Below are 19,700 nucleotides of genomic sequence, written 5' to 3'. Positions count from 1 at the left end.
CCTGGGTTGGGTCCAACAACTATACAGTTGCCCAATTTAAGTGTGTTTGGACCCAATTGATGGATTTGGACCACCCAACATATCCAATCAATTCAAAAGAGAAACTAAAATCTACCTTAGAAGCTCAAAACCCTCTAGTAGCTCAAATAGATCCTAATGGGATACTGGATTTAGATTCAGATTCGATGATTTAATCAAAAAATAAAAAAAAAATCCTAGTTTTAAACTGAGAAAAATCTCAAAAATCATAAATAATATCTAAATCCTAAAATAAAATCTGGAATTTTTAAAATTACTAAAAAATACCAAAAATAAGCATTTTTAAATGTGAGCTTGGTTCAAGTTGGGCATGACGAGCTCGCTCAGATTCACTGCATCACCAAGTACAATTTAGCCTTTTGATTTTTGCGAGACCAAATGAAGGTTTTGAATGTACTGTTGATGCTCTTCTTTGCCTTGCTCGAGATTTGAAAATTTTATAGGAAATGCGAAAGGAAGAACCCTAAAACATGCTTGACTAGGGTGATTCTTCCCACAATAGCAAGGTTAAATCCAACCAAATTCATTTTCACTAGTACTTTCTCCTCTGCTTTCTTCCAAAACCGATCTCGTGTGATTGTAATGTGGAGCGGGAGGCCAAGATATTTGAGGGAAAAACTACCCACTTGGCAACCAAGCATGGTGGATGCCAATGATTCCATATGGCCATCAACATTGAGTCCCACAAAACATGATTTTTTGGCCATTGATGGATAAGCCATAAGCCAGATAGTTCAGAATGGATTTTTGGCTAAGCTACTTTTCAAAAATATATAGTTACATGTTAACAAATAATATTTAGATTTTAAATTAAAAGTATAAAAGTAGTTTTTTGTTAATTCTTGACCTGGAATGTATTTGCGATCGTCACTCCACACACGTGCAGTGATCTAAATATCATAAGAAATAAAATTATTTCTTGCTCCATTAGACCATTATGAGTTTGCCCTTCCAAATCCGTATTGGTGATGCTGACTCTTATAGAGAACTCCACAATCAGCTGCTCTATATTTACATCCATAAGAATCTTCATCCACCAAAACCACTCCTTGATGGATATGGGGCCTGAATGAACTATCCATCTTTCCATATCGAAAATTCTCTCACAATTCCTTACAACATATCCCACACGCCACACACCCAGTGAAACTAACTAAACATTGAGAGCATTAGCCATTCATCATGAGAAATATGTTGAAAGAAAATTAAAGGGGCTCTCACTCACACACAAAGGAAATCTCAAGAGTGATAAGCACTTAAAAACATTGGATAGTATTTTTCACTCATCCTCAAAATACACATCTTATAGGTATATACATAGAGTTGAAGGGTCTTTCTGCAAACTTCTTATAGATAAATGACAACTTTAAGCCTCCCTTTTATGTGTCACATTTCTAACTATGAAATTCAAACTTAATAACTCACTAATAACTATTAAATGACATGCCCCCACTATGACTACTACTCACATGCCTTAACTCACATAACTCATGACTCATATAAACTCCCTCTTGACTTCTTTACATGTCATCCCAATAACTTTACACTTAACCCATATCCCACTACATGACCCAAATATATATTTGTAATACTCATGATTTTTAAATACAAATATTTGAGCATTATTACATAAGAATTATGAGTTCAGAACAGATAGTGGTCCAAACCGGGAGATCCAGTTTAAATATAAAGACGGAGTTATACGAGCTCTAGATTATCAATCCAAATTAGGCTTGGATCGTTAAAAACTCCAAAAAAACTTGTTTAACAAAGCTGGTCATATTCGATGTGGGTCAGATAAATACAAAGCGAAATATATGCAAAGTCGCCAAGTGGTGGCGCCCACTCTATCTATTCTCTCAAGTTTCTCTTTATTCATTTTTCTTTTTCTTTACTTTCTATCTCCACTTTCTCTCTACTGTCTCTATCTTTTCTCTACTTTATCTCTCTAACTTATTCTCTTTCTCTGGCCTCTCTTTCTAACTTATTCTCTCTCCTTCCATTGCCACTCTCTCTCTCTCTTTTTTAATAAACTGACACCTCCTCTTAAATATCTCTTAAGAGAAAAGCAATCAGGTCATGCTGAACATGAGTTTTTTGATCGTATCGTCTGTTTGCATTTTGGATGAATGCCACGTAGCATATAATTGTTCTATTGACTTATTAACTTTTCAAAATACAAAATGGATGGCATGAGCAAAAAAGCTCATGTTCAGCATGATCTGGTCTGCTTTCCTATTTTTCCCTTCCTTTCTGGGAAACCCAACACGGATATCGATCATCAAAATAAAACGAAGCGACATGAGCTCCTTCACTCTCCTCACTCCCACCTACAATGAACCACCCAAGACAACAATCGCCCCAGCTTTGATGGACGCCGGTTCTGGTAGCGCAAAGACGGAGAGGACACTGCTCAAATGAATCGTCTGTGGGAGGGATCATGACTATACTCATCGTCTACGGCGTTTTGCATGTACACATCTCATATATCTATCGAATGCTTCGTGTTCAATGTTTAGATGCTCAAAATTCATTTGAGCTCATTGGTGGGGAACAAAGATGGGTTTTTGTAGCTAATTGGTTTGTTTGTTGGATTGTGACAGAAATCTGTGTTCATTGTAGAGTTGGTTGGTCCTCGTAATTGAATAGAGTGTTTAGTCATTGTTGGTGTGCTTGTAAACATCTTGTTTATGTGTGCATTGTTGTTGATAGATAGAGATTCTGTGGCAGAGATTATGGTGATGATGTTTAAGCTTGCCTTTGTTCAAAAAATTCCTGGTTTCTTTGATCACTACAAGAAAATTGCCAATTAGCGACAAATATTTGCCAAAGATTTTTTCCATCGCAATGTCGCGGCGGATTAACGAGAGAAACTAATCTGTCGCTAAGATTTGTAATATTTACAAAACTAGCGACGAAAAAACTTTCGTCGATACCTCCGTCGTTAGTTAGCGATGACAGGTTTTTGTCGCAACACACGCGACGGTTAGCGACGAAAGTTTTTTTGTCGCTACATAGCGACGATGTTAGCAACGAAAATCTTCCGTCGCTAACTGGTCATGTAAATTTATGATGGAGTTGCGACGAAATTACGCAGTCGTCAAATTCGTCGCTAATTTTCCCGTAAATCCCTAATCAGAGCACTTTTTCTCTTTCTTGTTTCGTCTCTCCCGCCCATCCGACGCACTCCTCCTCTGTCCAACGCACTCCTTGGCCCGTCGCCCGTCGCTCCCCGGTTTGTCGCCCGACCCATCGCCCCCCGGTCTGCCCCCCCCCCCCGCCCGACGTATCAAGGTAAATCCCTCTTTTTTTTTCGGCAGGGGGGGGGGGGGGCGCCTGCCCCTTTTATTTTTTCCGGCAGGGGGTCGCCCCCCTTGCCTTGTTTGTTTTTTCTGGCAGGGGGGCGACCCCCTGCCTCGTTGTTTTATTTGGGCAGGGGGTCGCCCCCTGCCTCATTTGTTTTTTCCGGCATGGGGGGCGACCCCCTGTCGTGTTTTTTTTTTCCTGCAGGGGGGCGACCCCCCTGCCTCGTTGTTTTATTCGGGCAGGGGGTCGGCCCCTTGCCACTTTTTTTCCGGTAGGGGGGGTGACCCCCTGCCTTTTTTTTTTCGGCAGGGGGTCGCCCCCCTGCCTCATTTTTTTATTCGGGCAGGGCAGGGGGTCGCCCCCTTGCTTTTTCGGCAAGGGGGGAGGGGGAGACCCTGCCTCATTTTTTTTTTGGCAGGGGGTCACCCCTTCTGCCTCATTTTTTTTCCGACAAGGGAGGCGATAGGCCGGGTGGCGCCCGATGGTCACTGGGTTCCTGAACCACGGCATCACCCCGTGTCTGCCGCTTCGGGGGACGATCACTGCCTTCAAAGACCTCGTGTTGCTGTCCTACATCGTTGGCCTAGTGATTGGCTGGCCGAACTCGAGGGCGGTCAGGCCGAACAGAGAGGTGGTCGACGCCCGGGAGGCATTTCGCCTTGCCGGAATCCTGTCTAACTTCGATATTTATTCTAAATTTTTTCCTTTTGGTAGAGGGTAACTTCATTTTAACACAGTGTCTCTTGCAGATTTCTCAACGGATCCCGTTTGTGCCCCGCCACCCATGGTAAGTAAGTGACAAAAATAATGCAAATCGGGTAAATACCCGTGGTGAGTAAGTGATGTAAGTGCATCACATGTTATTTAATTTATTGGATATAACACTTTAGTGTTCACACACTCACTTAGTTGTTGATATCTAGGACTATTTTGTTGGAGTTTGGAGATCATGTTGAGCATGATTTTAATATATGAGAATAAAAGTGTTCTTATTTTTGGAGTACGGATTCCATGCTAGGCAAGGTAGTAGTTAGCGGAACATTGGAATGTGCTTGCTACAAATACATGTTTGATATTTTTTTGATATGAATGATTTTGATGTATTGCAATATTTGATGTGATTGTATCCATGCTTGCATGTAGTTACTTTCAGTTTGATTATGACTTACATGCGAAATTGTATAATGAAAGCATGCTTCAAATGAATGTATCGTGTTATGAATAGTTTGCACATAAAAATATTAAGTTATCAATGCATGCATCATAATTCTTGTGATTGTATGGTGTCATATATTGCATTATAAATTTGATATTTTCTTCATCATAGTATTCTGATGATTCTCTTTTAACTAGTTAGGATACTATTTGTAACATCATACGACAAAATGACTGCAAACCATGAATGAATGTACTGTAAGATAGTTGACAATGAGTTATCGCATGAATATATGGATGGTGTTGAAAGTTTTATTGAATTTACAACGGCAAGTGTCAGTACAGTGGATCCTACAGGTCGGATTAGGTGTCCCTGTAAGTTTGTAAGAACAATCAATTTGTAGAACCTCATGGCGTTAGACATCACTTATATATAAAGGATTTTGTGAGCGATTATCAGAATTGGACGTTTCATGGTGAAGAATTTAGAAACGATTGTGATGCATGGGTGAATATGGTGCACGATAATCCATATATGGATTTGATATTTGATGCCACAGGAACAAAACTGGGTTATGCTATGGGTCCTAGTGATGTAACAACTGCAGTAGATGAAGAATCACCAAACAATGCAACTAATAGATTTTATGATTTACTTAGAGATGATGATGAGTCGCTTTGGAACGGTTACTAGAGTCACACTATCTTGTCTGCAGTTCTTCAACTAATAAATTTAAAGTCCGAGTATAATTTGAGTCAATCATGTTTTGACCGTTTGTGCATGATTGTGAAGAGTATGTTGCCCAAAGATGAGAAATTGTCACAAAATTTTTATCGTGTGAAGGTTATGGTCAACGCTCTAGGTATGGGGTATAAAAAAATAGATGTTTGTCCAAATCACTGCATGTTGTATTTCATGGATCAAGAAAACAACATATCATGCCCGTCATGTGGGCATCCTCGGTTCAACCCAAAGACAAGAGGCAATGGTAGCATGAGATCAAAAGAAGTTTCATATAAGTTGCTCTGCTACTTTCCTATCACTCCTAGATTGCAATGATTGTGTATGTCTTTAAGGACAACTAAACACATGAGATGGCATGCAAATAAAGTTTGACATAATGAAGACAAGATCACGCATCCTATTGACGCGAAAGCTTGAAAGCACTTTGATCGTACTCATCAGAACTTCGCAATAAAAGTGAGAAATGTTAGACTCGGTCTATGTACAGATGAATTTAATCCATTTGGGGGTAGATCAATTCCATACTCATGTTGGCCAATATTTGTAACTCCATACAACCTTCCACCAAGCTTGTGTATGAAGCATCCAAATCTTTTCTTGTCTATATTGATCCCTAGTCCGACCTCACCTGGCCAAAATCTTGATGTATATTTAAGGCCATTAATTAATAAACTAAAAATACTGTGGGATGACGGTGTTACCACATATGATGCCCACAAAAAACAAAATTTCAATATGAAGGCCGATGTTCTATGGACAATCAGTGACTTCCCTGCATATGATATGTTATCTGGTTGAAGCACATATGGGAGGTTGGCATGTCCGTACTGGATGGAGGATACAAAAACTTTTAGACTGACGCATGGAAGGAAGCCTTGCTGGTTTGAGTGTCATCATCGATTTCTACCCAGCGACCATCCGTTCCGACGACAAAGGAATGTGTTTCGAGCAGACACAACTGAAATGGAAGCTCCACTCACAAGATTGTCTGACATAGAGATTTTAAGAAGATTGTGATACTTTCCAGATGTATTAACAGATGCCCGTAGTCCAATGCCCTTCCTTAGATTTGGGAAGGATCACAATTGGACAAAGAAATCTATTTTTTGGGAACTATCATATTGGCCGACTCTATTAATATGACATAATTTGGATGTGATGCATGTGTAGAAAAATGTGTTTGATAATGTATTCAATATAGTAATGAATGTTAAAAGGAAAACAGAGGATAATCTGAAGGCCCATATGGATTTAAAAGTAATATATAAAAGACCAGAATTGAAACTCAAAGAGTATAATGGCAAAGTACTGAAACCAAAGGCAAGGTACGTGCTTGAACCTGATCAAATAAAGAGGTATGTCAATGGTTGAGACAATTGAGATTTTCAGATGGATATGTATCTAACATTGCTCGGGCTATGAAGATTGACGATGAACAGTTATATAGGTTGAAGTGCCATGATTGTCATATCTTTATGTAACGATTGATACCCCTAGCATTCCATGATATATTAGACAAAACTATAAGAGAGGTATTGTCTGAGTTGAGTGGATTTTTTTAAACATTATGTGCATCAAAAGTCGCAGTATCTGATATAAAGAATCTCAAGGACTCTGTCATCACTATTGTTTGTCTGCTAGAAAAGATTTTTCTGCCAGCATTTTTCGATGTTATGGAACATTTGATTATACATTTTTCATATGAACTAAGGGTTTGTGGTCCTGTGCAATATCGGTGGATGTACCCATTTGAAAGGTATATGTTTTCTTATATTTGTCTTTTCAATGACAGATATTTCAAATTTGAAATGTATATTTTTGACAGATGCATGTTTGACCTCAAAAAAAAGGTTCGTAATAAAGCAAGAGTAGAAGGCTCTATTTATTAGGCGTACACTTTAGAAGAGATTTCAAATTTCTCATCTATGTACTTTGAACCTCACATTCCAACACGTTACACATGCCTGCCTTGTAACGATGATGGAGAACAAGTAACTGTAGTTGACAAACTGTCGATATTTCAAACACTTGGGCATGCATTTGGTAGTTACCGATCAAGACTCTTGGCATATCGAGAGCAAGACGCAACACACATCTATATTCTTTTTAATTGCTCAGTGATCGACCCATACATCGAGTAAGTATATGTCGATGCAACATAATTCTAAATCTTTTTATGTTCTATATGTGCATATATGGTTCGATAATATAAGTATTTGTGGTTTGCAGACAATTTGATCTGGAGTTGCAAAGAGAAGTTTCACATCTCACTGATGTAGAAGTACAAAAAGAATGTGAAACTAAGTTTGTGGAGTGGTTGAAAGAGTTGGTAAGGACGCTCACATAAATTATGTATTTGTAAACAACACTAAGTTACTTAATTGGTCGTGATCACAATCATTGTTTATGTTTGTGTGTAGGTCCATCATGGTGATGTTAAAGAATCAAGGAATATGTGATTTACAAAATGGTCCGACCAAAGTCGTGCAATGTTACAAAGGGTACATCGTAAATGGTTATTAATTCCATACAAAAGATTACAGTATAAACAAATCAATGATGAATAGTGGCGTGTGTGTCAAGGGTAGCAGCTACGGTGAAAATGAACATGATTACTACAGTGTTATAGAGGAAATAATGGAGTTGACTTACTTAGGCATAAATAATATGGTAACTTTATTCAAGTGTTATTGGTTTGATCCAACTGCAACAAGAGTCGACAAAGCCTTAGGCATTGTGGAGGTGAATCATAAATCAATGTTTGGAACACATGAACCATTCATATTAGTCTCGCAAGCTCAACAAGTTTATTATACTTCATATCCGAGTACAAAAAGTAAGATAAAAATGAATGGTGGGCAGTTTGCAAGGTGAAGTCCAAACTATACCCCGAGTATGATTAGTTACAGGAAGACAAGTTAACTGAAGAGAGTGATTACTATCAATCAGATGATATCTATGACTTCTCTTATGGTCACAATGTTGCGCATGATATGCATGTCATATCTCCATTGGTCAATAAAACATTCATAGAAGAATGCGATCCAAATGATATACCAAGTGAATGGGCAAACAATGAAGAAGAAGATGAAGAAAAAGAAGAATATGAAAGTCAAACAAATGATGAAGAAAAATTCTCAAGCTAGTGAGCAAAAACTTGTAATACAAACCTCTATTTGAATGTATTGCAATACTTGATGTGAATGATTTGAATTATTTGAATGTATTGCAATACTTGATGTGAATGATTTAAATTATTTGAATGTATTGCAACACTTGATGTGAATGATTTGAATGTATTTCAATAATTTGAATGATTTGAATGTATTGCAATACTTTATTTAAATTATTTGAATGTATTAAAATGTATTGCATTGATGTGAATGATTTGAAACAATTTGAATGTATTGCATGACATTTTTTATTTGTTAGAATATTGTTTGTGGAGCTTACAGTGGTCGTTCATCCAGTGGTAGACAGTCTCGGCCTTCATCTTCACGGGCTCCTTTGATAGGTATATCATTTAACTAATTAGATATTTGATTAGTTGAAATATGCATTCTGAGAATTTCTAAGGGTTTTTTTTACAGATGATGTTTCGCCTATATATGACCCACCTACACCAGTTGATCATACAAGTCAGGAGCCAACACATGATGCATGGTCTTCTCAGTCTGGCACAAGAAGACTCATTTGAATCGTGTATATCGATAATCGACCATAAATATTTCGTTTTCACTTATTACATATCTTATAAATATTGTATATTGATATTTATTATGTATCAATTCATGTGTAGCACGAGGTTTGAGCTACAAGAAGTAGTACGCGATATTAGGAATTCACTACTTCAACATCTACCAAGACCGGTCACTCAATGGAAAGAATATCCAAAACATGTGATAGACAGATTGTGGTCCTCATTCACGGTATACAGTTATTTGTCATAGTCAATGTGTTTCATATTTAATTTTTTGTTATAGTCATGTCTACTAACTTTTTGAAAATATATATAGGCTTTGAATCGCTTCGCGACTACGATGGAGGAACATGATGCAAGGAAGGTGTGGCAGAAGGTGGCTACCAATCGATTTGCAGACATGCTGCACAATATGAAGACTGCAGCAAAAAAAACATCAGACAAAATAGATGATCCACTACAGTGGAAGGGCCATGACCCTATTACTATCAGGAGAGATTATTGGGAGGGAATGTGTGACAAGTGGGTGGGGGATGTATTTCGAAATCGCTCAGTGAAGGCTGCATAAAATCGAGCAAAAATGCTCGAAGCCCATCTACACACAGGTGGATCTAGGACTTTTGGGAGCCACCTGAAGAAAATGGTAACTCATCAATATATATATATATATTGTCAATTTTATAAGTATTGTTGCAAACCTGTTAACTAAATCTTTTATCATTTCACTTCACAGAAAACAGAAAAAGGTGACATTGTGCCATACAAGGATGTGTTTGTTGAAACACATAAACGTAAGACCACGGAAGAGTTCGTATCAGAGAAGGCGAGAACAACAATGACATGTATTTATTGTATTAATAATCATTGTAATATACAAGTTATCATAAACATTGTAATTTTTAATTATTAATGCATACTGTAAACAATATTTTGTAGGAGGCATATGAGCAACAGATGATAGAGTGATATGGTGATGACTCTACTCAGCATCCATCATTTGATCCTGCAGCATGAGTGATTGCAGCAGGTGAACCCAAAAAGGGTCATGTGTTCGGGTTTGGGAGTAATATGAACACTTCACCAGTCGTTGCTTCCTCCAGTCACAGCTCACAGACTTCTCTCGTCAATATCAGCTTCAAGCATTCTATTTTTTCTGGTGATGATGTACGTCAGATTGTTAAGGACACAATGCGTGACTACTTCCATGAATCAATTACCGATGTTCTCCGAGATGAGTTCAACAGTTTTTTGCAGAATAGGAGAACTTCGATTACAGGTGCCTCTCAGGTATGAAAGTTTTATGTGATATATTGCATGTTGTTAGATTTCATATAACTTTGATTGCCTTAACTTAGGTGCATTGGATATAATTTATTTCAGTATATTTTGTTTATCAATACTGACCTTTTATATAATATTTAATGTAATATTTTTACTGCCTTAGAATATATATGAGCATGATAGAATCATATATATAGTTTTTTTACTGTCTTAGAATACATATGAGCATGATAGAATCACATATACAGCTTTTTTTACTGCCTTAGAATACATATGAGCATGATAGAATCATATATACAGTTTTTTTACTGCCTTTGAACACATATGAGCACGATAGAATCATATATATAGTTTTTTTGACTGCCTTAAAACATATATGAACATGATAGAATCACATATACAATTTTTTGACTGCCTTAGAGCACATATGAGCATGGTAGAATAACATATACAAATTTTTGCCTGCCTTATAGCACATATGAGCATGATAAAATCACATATACAGTTTTTTGCCTGCCTTACAACACATATGAGCATGGTAGAAACACATATATAGCTTTTTGACTGCCTTAGAGCACATATAAGCATGGTAGAATCACATATACAATTTTTTTACTGCCTTAGAGCACATATGAGCATGATAGAATTACATATAATTTTTTTTATTGCCTTAGAGCATATATGAGCATGATAAAATCACAAAAACAATTTTTTTACTGCCTTTAGAATACATATGAGCATGATTAAATCACATATAAAGTTTTTTAATTGTCTTAGAACACATATGAAGATGGTAGAATCACATATACATTTTTTTTTACTGCCTTAGAGCACATATGAGCATGGTAGAATCACATATACATTTTTTAGACAGCCATAGAGAACATATGAGTATGATAAAATCACATATATAATTTTTTGACTGCCTTAGAACACATATGAGCATGGTAGAATCACATGTACAGTTTTTTTTACTACCTTAGAGCACATATGAGCATGATATAATCACATATACAGTTTTTTGCCTGCCTTAGAACACATATGAGCATGATAGAATCACATATATAGTTTTTTTACTACCTTAGAGCACATATGAGCATGATAGAATCACATATATAGTTTTTTTTACTGCTTTAGAACACATATGAGCATGATATAATCACATGTATAGTTTTTTGCCTACCTTACAACATATATGAGCATGATAGAATCACATATAAAGGTTTTTGACACATACAGTTTTTTGACTGCCTTAGAGCACATATGAGCATGGTAGAATCACATATAGAGTTTTTTTTACTGCCTTAGAACACATATGAGCATGATATAATTACATCTATAGTTTTTTGTTTGCCTTAGAACACATATGAGCATGATAGAATCACATATAAAGTTTTTTTACTGCCTTAGAGCACATATAAGCATGATAGAATCAGATATAAAGTTTTTTTTACTGCCTTACAACACACATGAGCATGATATAATCACATATATAGTTTTTTGCCTGCCTTATAACTCATATGAGCATGATAGAATCACATATAAAGTTTTTTTACATCCTTAGAACACATATGGGCATGGTAGAATCACATATACAGTTTTTTTACTGCCTTAGAGCACATATGAGCATGGTAGAATCACATATAAAATTTTTTTATTGCCTTTAGAACACATATGAGCATGATTAAATCACATATAAAAAATTTTTACTACCTTAAAACACATATGAGCATGGTAGAATCACATATACATTTTTTTGACTGCCTTAGAGCACATATGGGCATGATTGAATCACATATAAGTTTTTTTTACTGTCTTAAGAACACATATGAGCATGATAGAATCACATATAAACTTTTTTTACTGCCTTAGAACACAAATTAGCATGATAGAATCACATATACAGTTTTTTTACTGCCTTAGAATACATACGAGGATGATAGAATCACATATAGAGTATAATTTATTTCAATATATCTTGTTTATCAATACTGACCTTTCTTTTCTTGTGTAGGTTGCTGACGATAATCAGCGTAGTGGAGCTGAAGGGACCGATCAAGACAATGAACAAGAGGATGCATAAAATCTTGGCGATGATTAGATTCATGTGTTGAATTTGTTCTACCTTCTTTTTGTTTCAAAAATGTAAATGTTGAATTGTAAATAATTAGAACTTGCAAATTTTACAGTGGATCGATTAATTGTTTTAGTTTCCTTTAATATGTATTTTGATGTGTATTTTGTTTTTTATTCACATGAAATATAAATTGTATCACAAGAAAATTTTTCTCGATATTTAGTTTTCAAATAATTTTTTTATTTTTTTCCTTATTTGCAACAGATTAGCGATGGATATATCTGTCGCTAATTACTATTAACATTGAATGTAGTGACGGATTAGCGATGACTATAAATGCATTGCAACACCAAAGTCACCATATAGTAACGAGGACCTTGCGATGGATATTGGAATTCGTTATTCCGTCGCAACTTAGCAACGGAACTGGTGACGGATACATTCTGTCGCTACTTAGCGACGGAATAGGCGAAAGATATATTCCATCGTGAATTAGCATCGAAAAAATCGTGATGGAAAATATATGTCTCTAATCTGACGCTAATCCGTCGCTAAGCTGTTTAGTGACAAATTAGCGGTGGATTAGCGACAAATTTAGGTTGTCGCTAATCCACAAGTTTCTTGTAGTAGATTATACTTTATAATTATTGTGGGTGTGAGATAAATAAGCATGGTTGGTGGTGGATCTTCACATGGTACACTGGGTGCTTGTGTGATTTACAAAGGAGAGGAAAGAAAAGGAAAAAGAAAGAAAGAAAGAAAGAAAGAAAGTCATGCTGCCACATTCTCAGCCACCTTGAGATTTATGCATAGCTACCTCGATCATCATGAATCTCTTTGGGATATGTGCACATTGTCTTAGGAAGCATGCCACATATGTCTATGTGCATGTTACTTCGTACGCACTCACCTCATAGTCACATAGACCACTCAGATAGTTGATACACCACAAGTTCATGCCAAGTTCAAGAAAATCTTCGAAGCAAAGGACACAACTAAGGAGGTATGATTCTTCAGTTCTTTGCCTCGTTTGTAGGTTAATCACACAAAAATTTGAGCAATCCTTGCCCTAACCCTCAACGAGATATGTAAATCTTGAATGTTGCTTTTTGAAGTTTGCAATATACATATTTTTGAACTATTCAAAGTTGGGGAGTTGGCAGAGGAGAATTTATAATTAGAGGACCGAGTAATCCATAAATTTATAAAATGTTTTGTTTTATAGGATGAATGTTAAATTTAAAAGATAAAAATGAAATATAAAATTGCATGTTTTGCAGGAAAGAATATAAAAGTGTATGTTGATGTACATTTGCATGTGTAATTGTGTTCGTGTCAAAACAATACACAAATGATTGTTTGTTTGTGTGCATTTGCAATTGAGGTAAATGCCTGAAATTGTAATGTGATGCTTGTGTATGTAAGGCATATGTAAGTATGAAGGTAATGTGTTTGAGACGATAGATTTCATGGGATAAAATATATTACATGCATTTGAATTTAACTGGATAGAATGTATTTCTTGCATTTAGAATTTAACTATATAGGATGTATTGCATGCATTAGAAGATAATCATTATTTATGAATTGCGTAAAAATGGCTGGATGTATATTTATGTATGTATTATGATGTATGTTGTGAATTCAGTAGTATTGACCCTGTGTGATCCCTGCAAAGGCAAAGTTTCGCCATTCATGATTGATGTTTGCAAATGTGGAAAATGGTGGATTATAAATGAGATACATGTATGTTTGTGTTCTTTTGATTGTGAAAGTGGTGGGCATCGACCCAATGTTTTTTCAAATTTCAAGGGTTCACTATTCATATTTGATATTCACAAGTTTGGTGAATTGTTTGTTATTTGCATGAGTTGCTTGATTTTATTGTGTGATAAATTGCAGATATTGACTTCAGTGCAATTGAGAATATCTTATTGTTTTTCATGTGTGTTCCCTGTGAAATTATATTACTCAAGAAAAACGGTCTTGTAAAAAAAGGCAGTGCATTGGATTGCGGTAAGGTTAAAGTTCAGCTATAGCTACACCACCTATGAACGGGTAAAAGCCCAACAATAGTGCATTGAATGACGTCAGGTTCGAGTCCTGTCATAGTTGCACTAGTGTCAATGAGATAAAAGTCTTATGAGCATGCATTGATTGGTGGTTAGGTTAGAGTCATGTCGTAGTTGCACTAACTACATAGAATAAGGTAGAAGTCTTGTAGATATGCATTGATTGGCGGTCAAGTTAGAGTAGTGTGTAGACACAACTGTTGTTTTAGTATACCAAAAAAATAGCACTATTGGATGTGGAGGTCCTTAGTGTCCCAACATTAGATGTGGATGTCTAATATTTCGAAGGTGATTTGGTCGAGGGCTAAGTTTGAAACCCAGTAATAAATACAACTTGTGTGCTAAGTTATCCTGGGAACCCTACTTGACCTCAGAAAATTTTACCCGTTTGGTGTATCCGCGGGCAACGGTAATTAAAAAGAGAAACTTAAATTGTATGCATTTAATAGGGGCATGCATATGAAAAAAAAATTAATAAAAGATAATAATTTACTCGTGCATTGCACTAAAATTATGCATATTCCTGCTATGCATTAGATCATGCATATTTATTTGTGATATATGGATGAATGCATGATATGTATTTTTTTTTTTCATACTAATATGTCTTTAATTCTTAGTTAATGTTCTCTGTTGATATAAGATGATTCCTCTTGTTTAACAATTGTTTTATGTTAATTACATGATTGCCTAAATTATGGATCTGTCATAAATACATTTTTTCTAAATTATTGCATGAATTCTTATATGTATTCTTTATGCTTATTTATTTCATTAAAGAGATTCGTACGCAGAATTCTTTGGATTCTAACACCCTACTTTTGATATTTTTCGCAACCTCAGGGGATCGGTGAAGTGACTCGCTTCTAGGAGAGCTACGAGTGTTACATGTTTGCTAGACAACTTCACATATGGACAGTGTGGCTCTGCTTTTCTTTAAAATAAATTGTTCATGTACTCTAATTTTTCTTATGCATTTGTCTTAAGACTATTCTTACTTATTTAATAAAATTTGGCTTGTTATGATGTGGATGATAAATCTAAGATCCCTCGTGGTTTGTTTAGTTATCCAGCTGTAAGTGAAACTATAAAGGCCCTGGGTCTCTAGGATGATTTTCACAATGGTTTAAAAAAGAAATTTCGCATTTCAAAAGGGTATGAGGTGGAGTCGTTATAGGTTTGGTATCAGAGCCACCATAAAATCTTATACTTGTATCATCTTTCTAGCATTAAGTTTTTAATTTTGGTAAGTGAGCCATGTCCAGAAGTGTCAGCAAGTTGTGTCGCATGCTCTAGAGAAGTCTCCTTCACTAGTAAGGTTATTTAATACTTTTATTTAAAGTATGTAAATTTCTTATGATTGGTTGCATCCATAGCTTAATTTTCTTTTGGCGTGAATTAACCTTTGTTGTGATTATATAAATGATTTTGTTCGGGATCAATCCTAAGAGGGTAGGATTGATCAGGGTAATAACTTTTCAAAATTCTCATATTTTAGATGTATCGCTGCAACCGTGCTTCGACTTCTTGTGGTGCTCCCACAGATTGGCATGAGCAGAGGGATTTCATGATGAATGCCCTCAACACGCTGACAGAGACTATGATGGCGCAGGCGACACAAGCAGTGACTGGTGTCCACACCGCCGAGGTTGTTCCAAGCGCAGACGGTGTTTCCTTCGAGACATTCTTGAAGTTTGACCCACCAACTTTTTCAGGAAAGGCTGACCCAAAGACAATCGAGAGCTGGGTCGAGGAGATTGAGTGGGTGTTCGATGTCCTACCTGTCCCTGAGGACAAGAAGACCCCATTTGGCATATACCATCTGAATGGTGATGCCAAAAAGTGGTGGGACACCCTACGGAGGGTGAAGTACATTGATTTGGATGTGGTTCCCTGAGAGGAGTTTCTGAACACCTACTTTTCTTCCTACGCTCGAGAGCAGATGCAACAACGATTCCTTGAGCTTACTCAGGGAAACATGAGTTTGGTAGACTACGTCACCAAATTTAAGAGCCTGAAGCGATACTGTCTGAACCTTTTTACTGGTGAGAAAGAAAGGGCATCCAAGTTCATGCATGAGCTGAAGGACGGACTACAGACCCGAGTGTTGATGAGTCAGCCTACTACATTAGCTGATGTGATTGAGTCAGCTACAGTCCTGCCGAAGGACTGGGAGAGGTCTAGAAATGCATCGCAGAAGGGAGACGGAAACAGAGGTGGTTCTTTGGGTGGGATGAGGAAGAACCCACTTGTAGGTGGAAAAATGCATGGTGGCAAGAAGTAGCGGACCCAGGATGGATGATAGTAGAGTATACAACAGGGTCGACCCCAGCAGCAGAGGCAGCAGAGAAAGGCCCAGTCAGTATGTCGTAAGTGCGGCAAGAGCCATCCTCTAGGCTTTTGCCTAATGTTTAAGGGGGTTTGCTACCAGTGCCAATAGCTTGGGCACATTGCACCATATTGTCCTAACAAGCCAATGGCTCAGGGAGGACAATAGCAACAGAGACCTCAGCAACAACAAGGTCAGCGCATGACTAATGGGCGAGTTTACGCTGCTACAATTATCACTCAAGGTGAACTGACTGACCTGATCGAAGGTATCTTTTTAGTTGATCACTTTGCTCGTGTGATGTTTGATTCGAGTGCGACCCATAGTTTTATTTCTGCTTTATTTGCAAATTTGCTTGAATTGGTCCCTTCTATCCATGAAAAGGCTCTTGATGTGATGTCACCTATGGATGCATTCTCTTCCTGCGAAAAGTATTTTCTGACAGTTTGCATTATTATCGAGGGGCATGAGTTATCTACTGACTTGGTCATACTAGATATGACATTTTATGATGTCATTCTGGGTATGGACAGGTTGTCCAGACATAATGCTACCCTTTAGTGTTGGGGCAAGAAAGTTATCTTGGAGCATCCTGATTTGTCTGTGTTGTTATTTTATTCGACTAGACCGGCGAGCGAGGTGAAGATTATTTTTGCATTAAAGATCTTCAAGTACCATAAGCAAAGTTGTATGGTATTATTGGCCAGTGTGTCCATGCAAGACAGTCAGGCGACATCCTTGAAGCAGTTAGACGTTCGTGAGTTCCCAGATGTCTTTCCTAAGGACTTGTCGGGTTTTCCACCGCATCGAAAGATTGAGTTGTCGATCAAGCTAGTGCCTGATACGGCATCAGTTTCTTAAGCTTTGTATCGCATGGCACCTGTTAAGCTCGTGGAGCTGAAGAAGCAGTTACTGGGGCTTCTCGACAAAGGTTTTATCAGGCCGAGTGTATCTCCTTGGGGTGCATCGGTTCTCTTTGTTAAGAAGAAGGATGGTTTGATGCAGCTTTGTATCGATTACTGCATGTTGAACCAGATGACGGTGAAGAACAAATACACCTTGCCTAGGATCGATGATTTGTTCAACCAGCTGAGGAAGGCAAAGGTCTTCTCGAAGATCGACCTTCATTTTGGGTATCATCAGTTGAGGATTAAGATGAAGGATATTCTGAAAATGGCATACAGGTCTAGATACGACCATTATGAATTTTTGGTGATGTCTTTTGGACTCACCAATGCCCCTACAACATTTATGAACCTCATGAATCGGGTCTTTAGTTTGTGGCTGGATTTATTTCTTATCGTGTTTATCGATGATATTCTTATATACTCGAAGAGCATGGTGGAGCACTATGAGCATCTACAGATCATATTGTAGACACTGAGAGAACATCAACTTTATGCTAAGTTCTCAAAGTGCATGTTCTGGCTCGACAGAGTAATGTTTCTCGGCCATGTAATTTCTGCGAGGGTTATTGAGGTAGATACATCCATGGTGGATGCCATTTTGTCATGGGAGAAGCCGAAGTCGGTGTCAGACATTAGGAGTTTCTTAGGATTGGTGGGCTACTACCATCAATTCATCCAAAACTTCTTGTGAATAGCCGCCTCGATGACTCGATTATTGTAGAAGGCGGTGAAGTTTGAGTGATCACCTCGATGTGAGGAGAGCTTTCAGGAGTTGAAGAGGAAGTTGACTATGGTGCCAATTTTGATGTTGCCTTCTGGGACGGGTGGATTTATTATGTACAACGATGCTTCAGGGACCAGACTGGGTTGTGTTCTTATGCAGCACGGGAAGGTCATCGGGCATGGTTCTCAGCTACTGAAGGTGCACAAGAAGAATTACCCCACGCATGACTTGGAGTTAGCAGCAATGGTCTTCGTGTTGAAGATCTGGCACCACTACCTTTATAGGGAGCAGTTTGAGGTCACATTCGATCACAAGAGACTCAAGTACATATTCACTCAACGTGATTTGAATTTAAGGTAGCGTAGGTGGTTGGAATTCCTGAAGGACTACAACTTCTTCATCACTTACCATCCTGGTAAGGTGAATGTGGTGGTAAATGCGCTTATTAGGAAGGTATCGGTCACAATAGCTAGCCTGCTTGGACGCAGTTGGGATATGGTTGAGGAGTTCGTCAGATGGCAGCCTTTTGCTGATAACTTTGGATGCATCCTTTGTGTTGGGATGAACGCATGACCAGAGATCATAAATCAAATTGAGGAGCTTGAGACAGTCGATCCAAATTTTGAGAAGTTATGTGTGAGTGCTTATAAGCCAGAGGCACAGTTTCGGTGCGAGGAGGACGAGACCATCATGTTCAAAGATAGATGGTGGGTCCCGAAGGCGTTGCGAAAAGAGCTGATGATTGAGGCCCACAGGTCTAGATATTCTGTTTACCTTGGCTCCACCAAGATGTTCAAAGATCTTCAGAGAACCTATTGGTGGAATGGGATGAAGGGGTCATCGCTGAGTTCGTGTCCCGGTGTCTCACCTGTCAGCAGGTGATGATCAAGCACCAAAGATCGGGTGGACTTCTGCAGCCACTTGAGATCCTAGATTGGAAGTGGGACGATATTTTGATGGACTTCATCGTAGGGTTGCCTAAGACCCGACGGCAACGCAATGCCATTTGGGTGATAGTAGATTGTTTGACGAAGAGTGAGCACTTTCTCCCGATCAGAATCAGTCAGAGTTTAGAGAGTTTGGCCAATCTCTATATGGATGAGATCGTTAGACTTCATGGGGTGTCGCGTTTTATAGTATCAGATCAAGATCTGTGTTTTATGTCTCGATTCTGGCACCAGTTTCAGAAGGCCTTGGGCACTATATTGAAGTTCAACATAACTTTTTATCCATAGACGGACAAGCAGTCAGAGCATACGATCCAAATACTCAAGGACATGTGAAGAGCATGTGCTTTGGATTGGGACAAACATGTGAAGCTTACAGAGCTTTTATACAATAATAGTTTTCATGCCAGCATTGGA

General features: G+C 37.7%; 1 protein-coding gene across 1 annotated transcript; it reads left to right on the top strand.

The window, feature by feature from the left end:
* Nucleotides 1-16,905: 16,905 nt before the first annotated feature.
* Nucleotides 16,906-17,565, top strand: LOC149842603 (uncharacterized). The gene is made up of 2 exons (XM_090000699.1): nucleotides 16,906-17,237; nucleotides 17,331-17,565. Exons 1-2 carry the CDS (start codon nucleotides 16,906-16,908, stop codon nucleotides 17,563-17,565), a joined length of 567 nt encoding a protein of 188 aa, XP_089856825.1.
* The last annotated feature ends 2,135 nt before the right edge of the window (nucleotides 17,566-19,700 follow it).

This window comes from Nuphar pumila, chromosome 3, assembly GCF_984573655.1.
Source record: "Nuphar pumila chromosome 3, dmNupPumi1.hap1.1, whole genome shotgun sequence".
Taxonomy (NCBI): Eukaryota; Viridiplantae; Streptophyta; class Magnoliopsida; order Nymphaeales; family Nymphaeaceae; genus Nuphar; species Nuphar pumila.
Note: the sequence above shows the minus strand (reverse complement) of the source record. Positions and strands in the feature narration are given on the sequence as shown.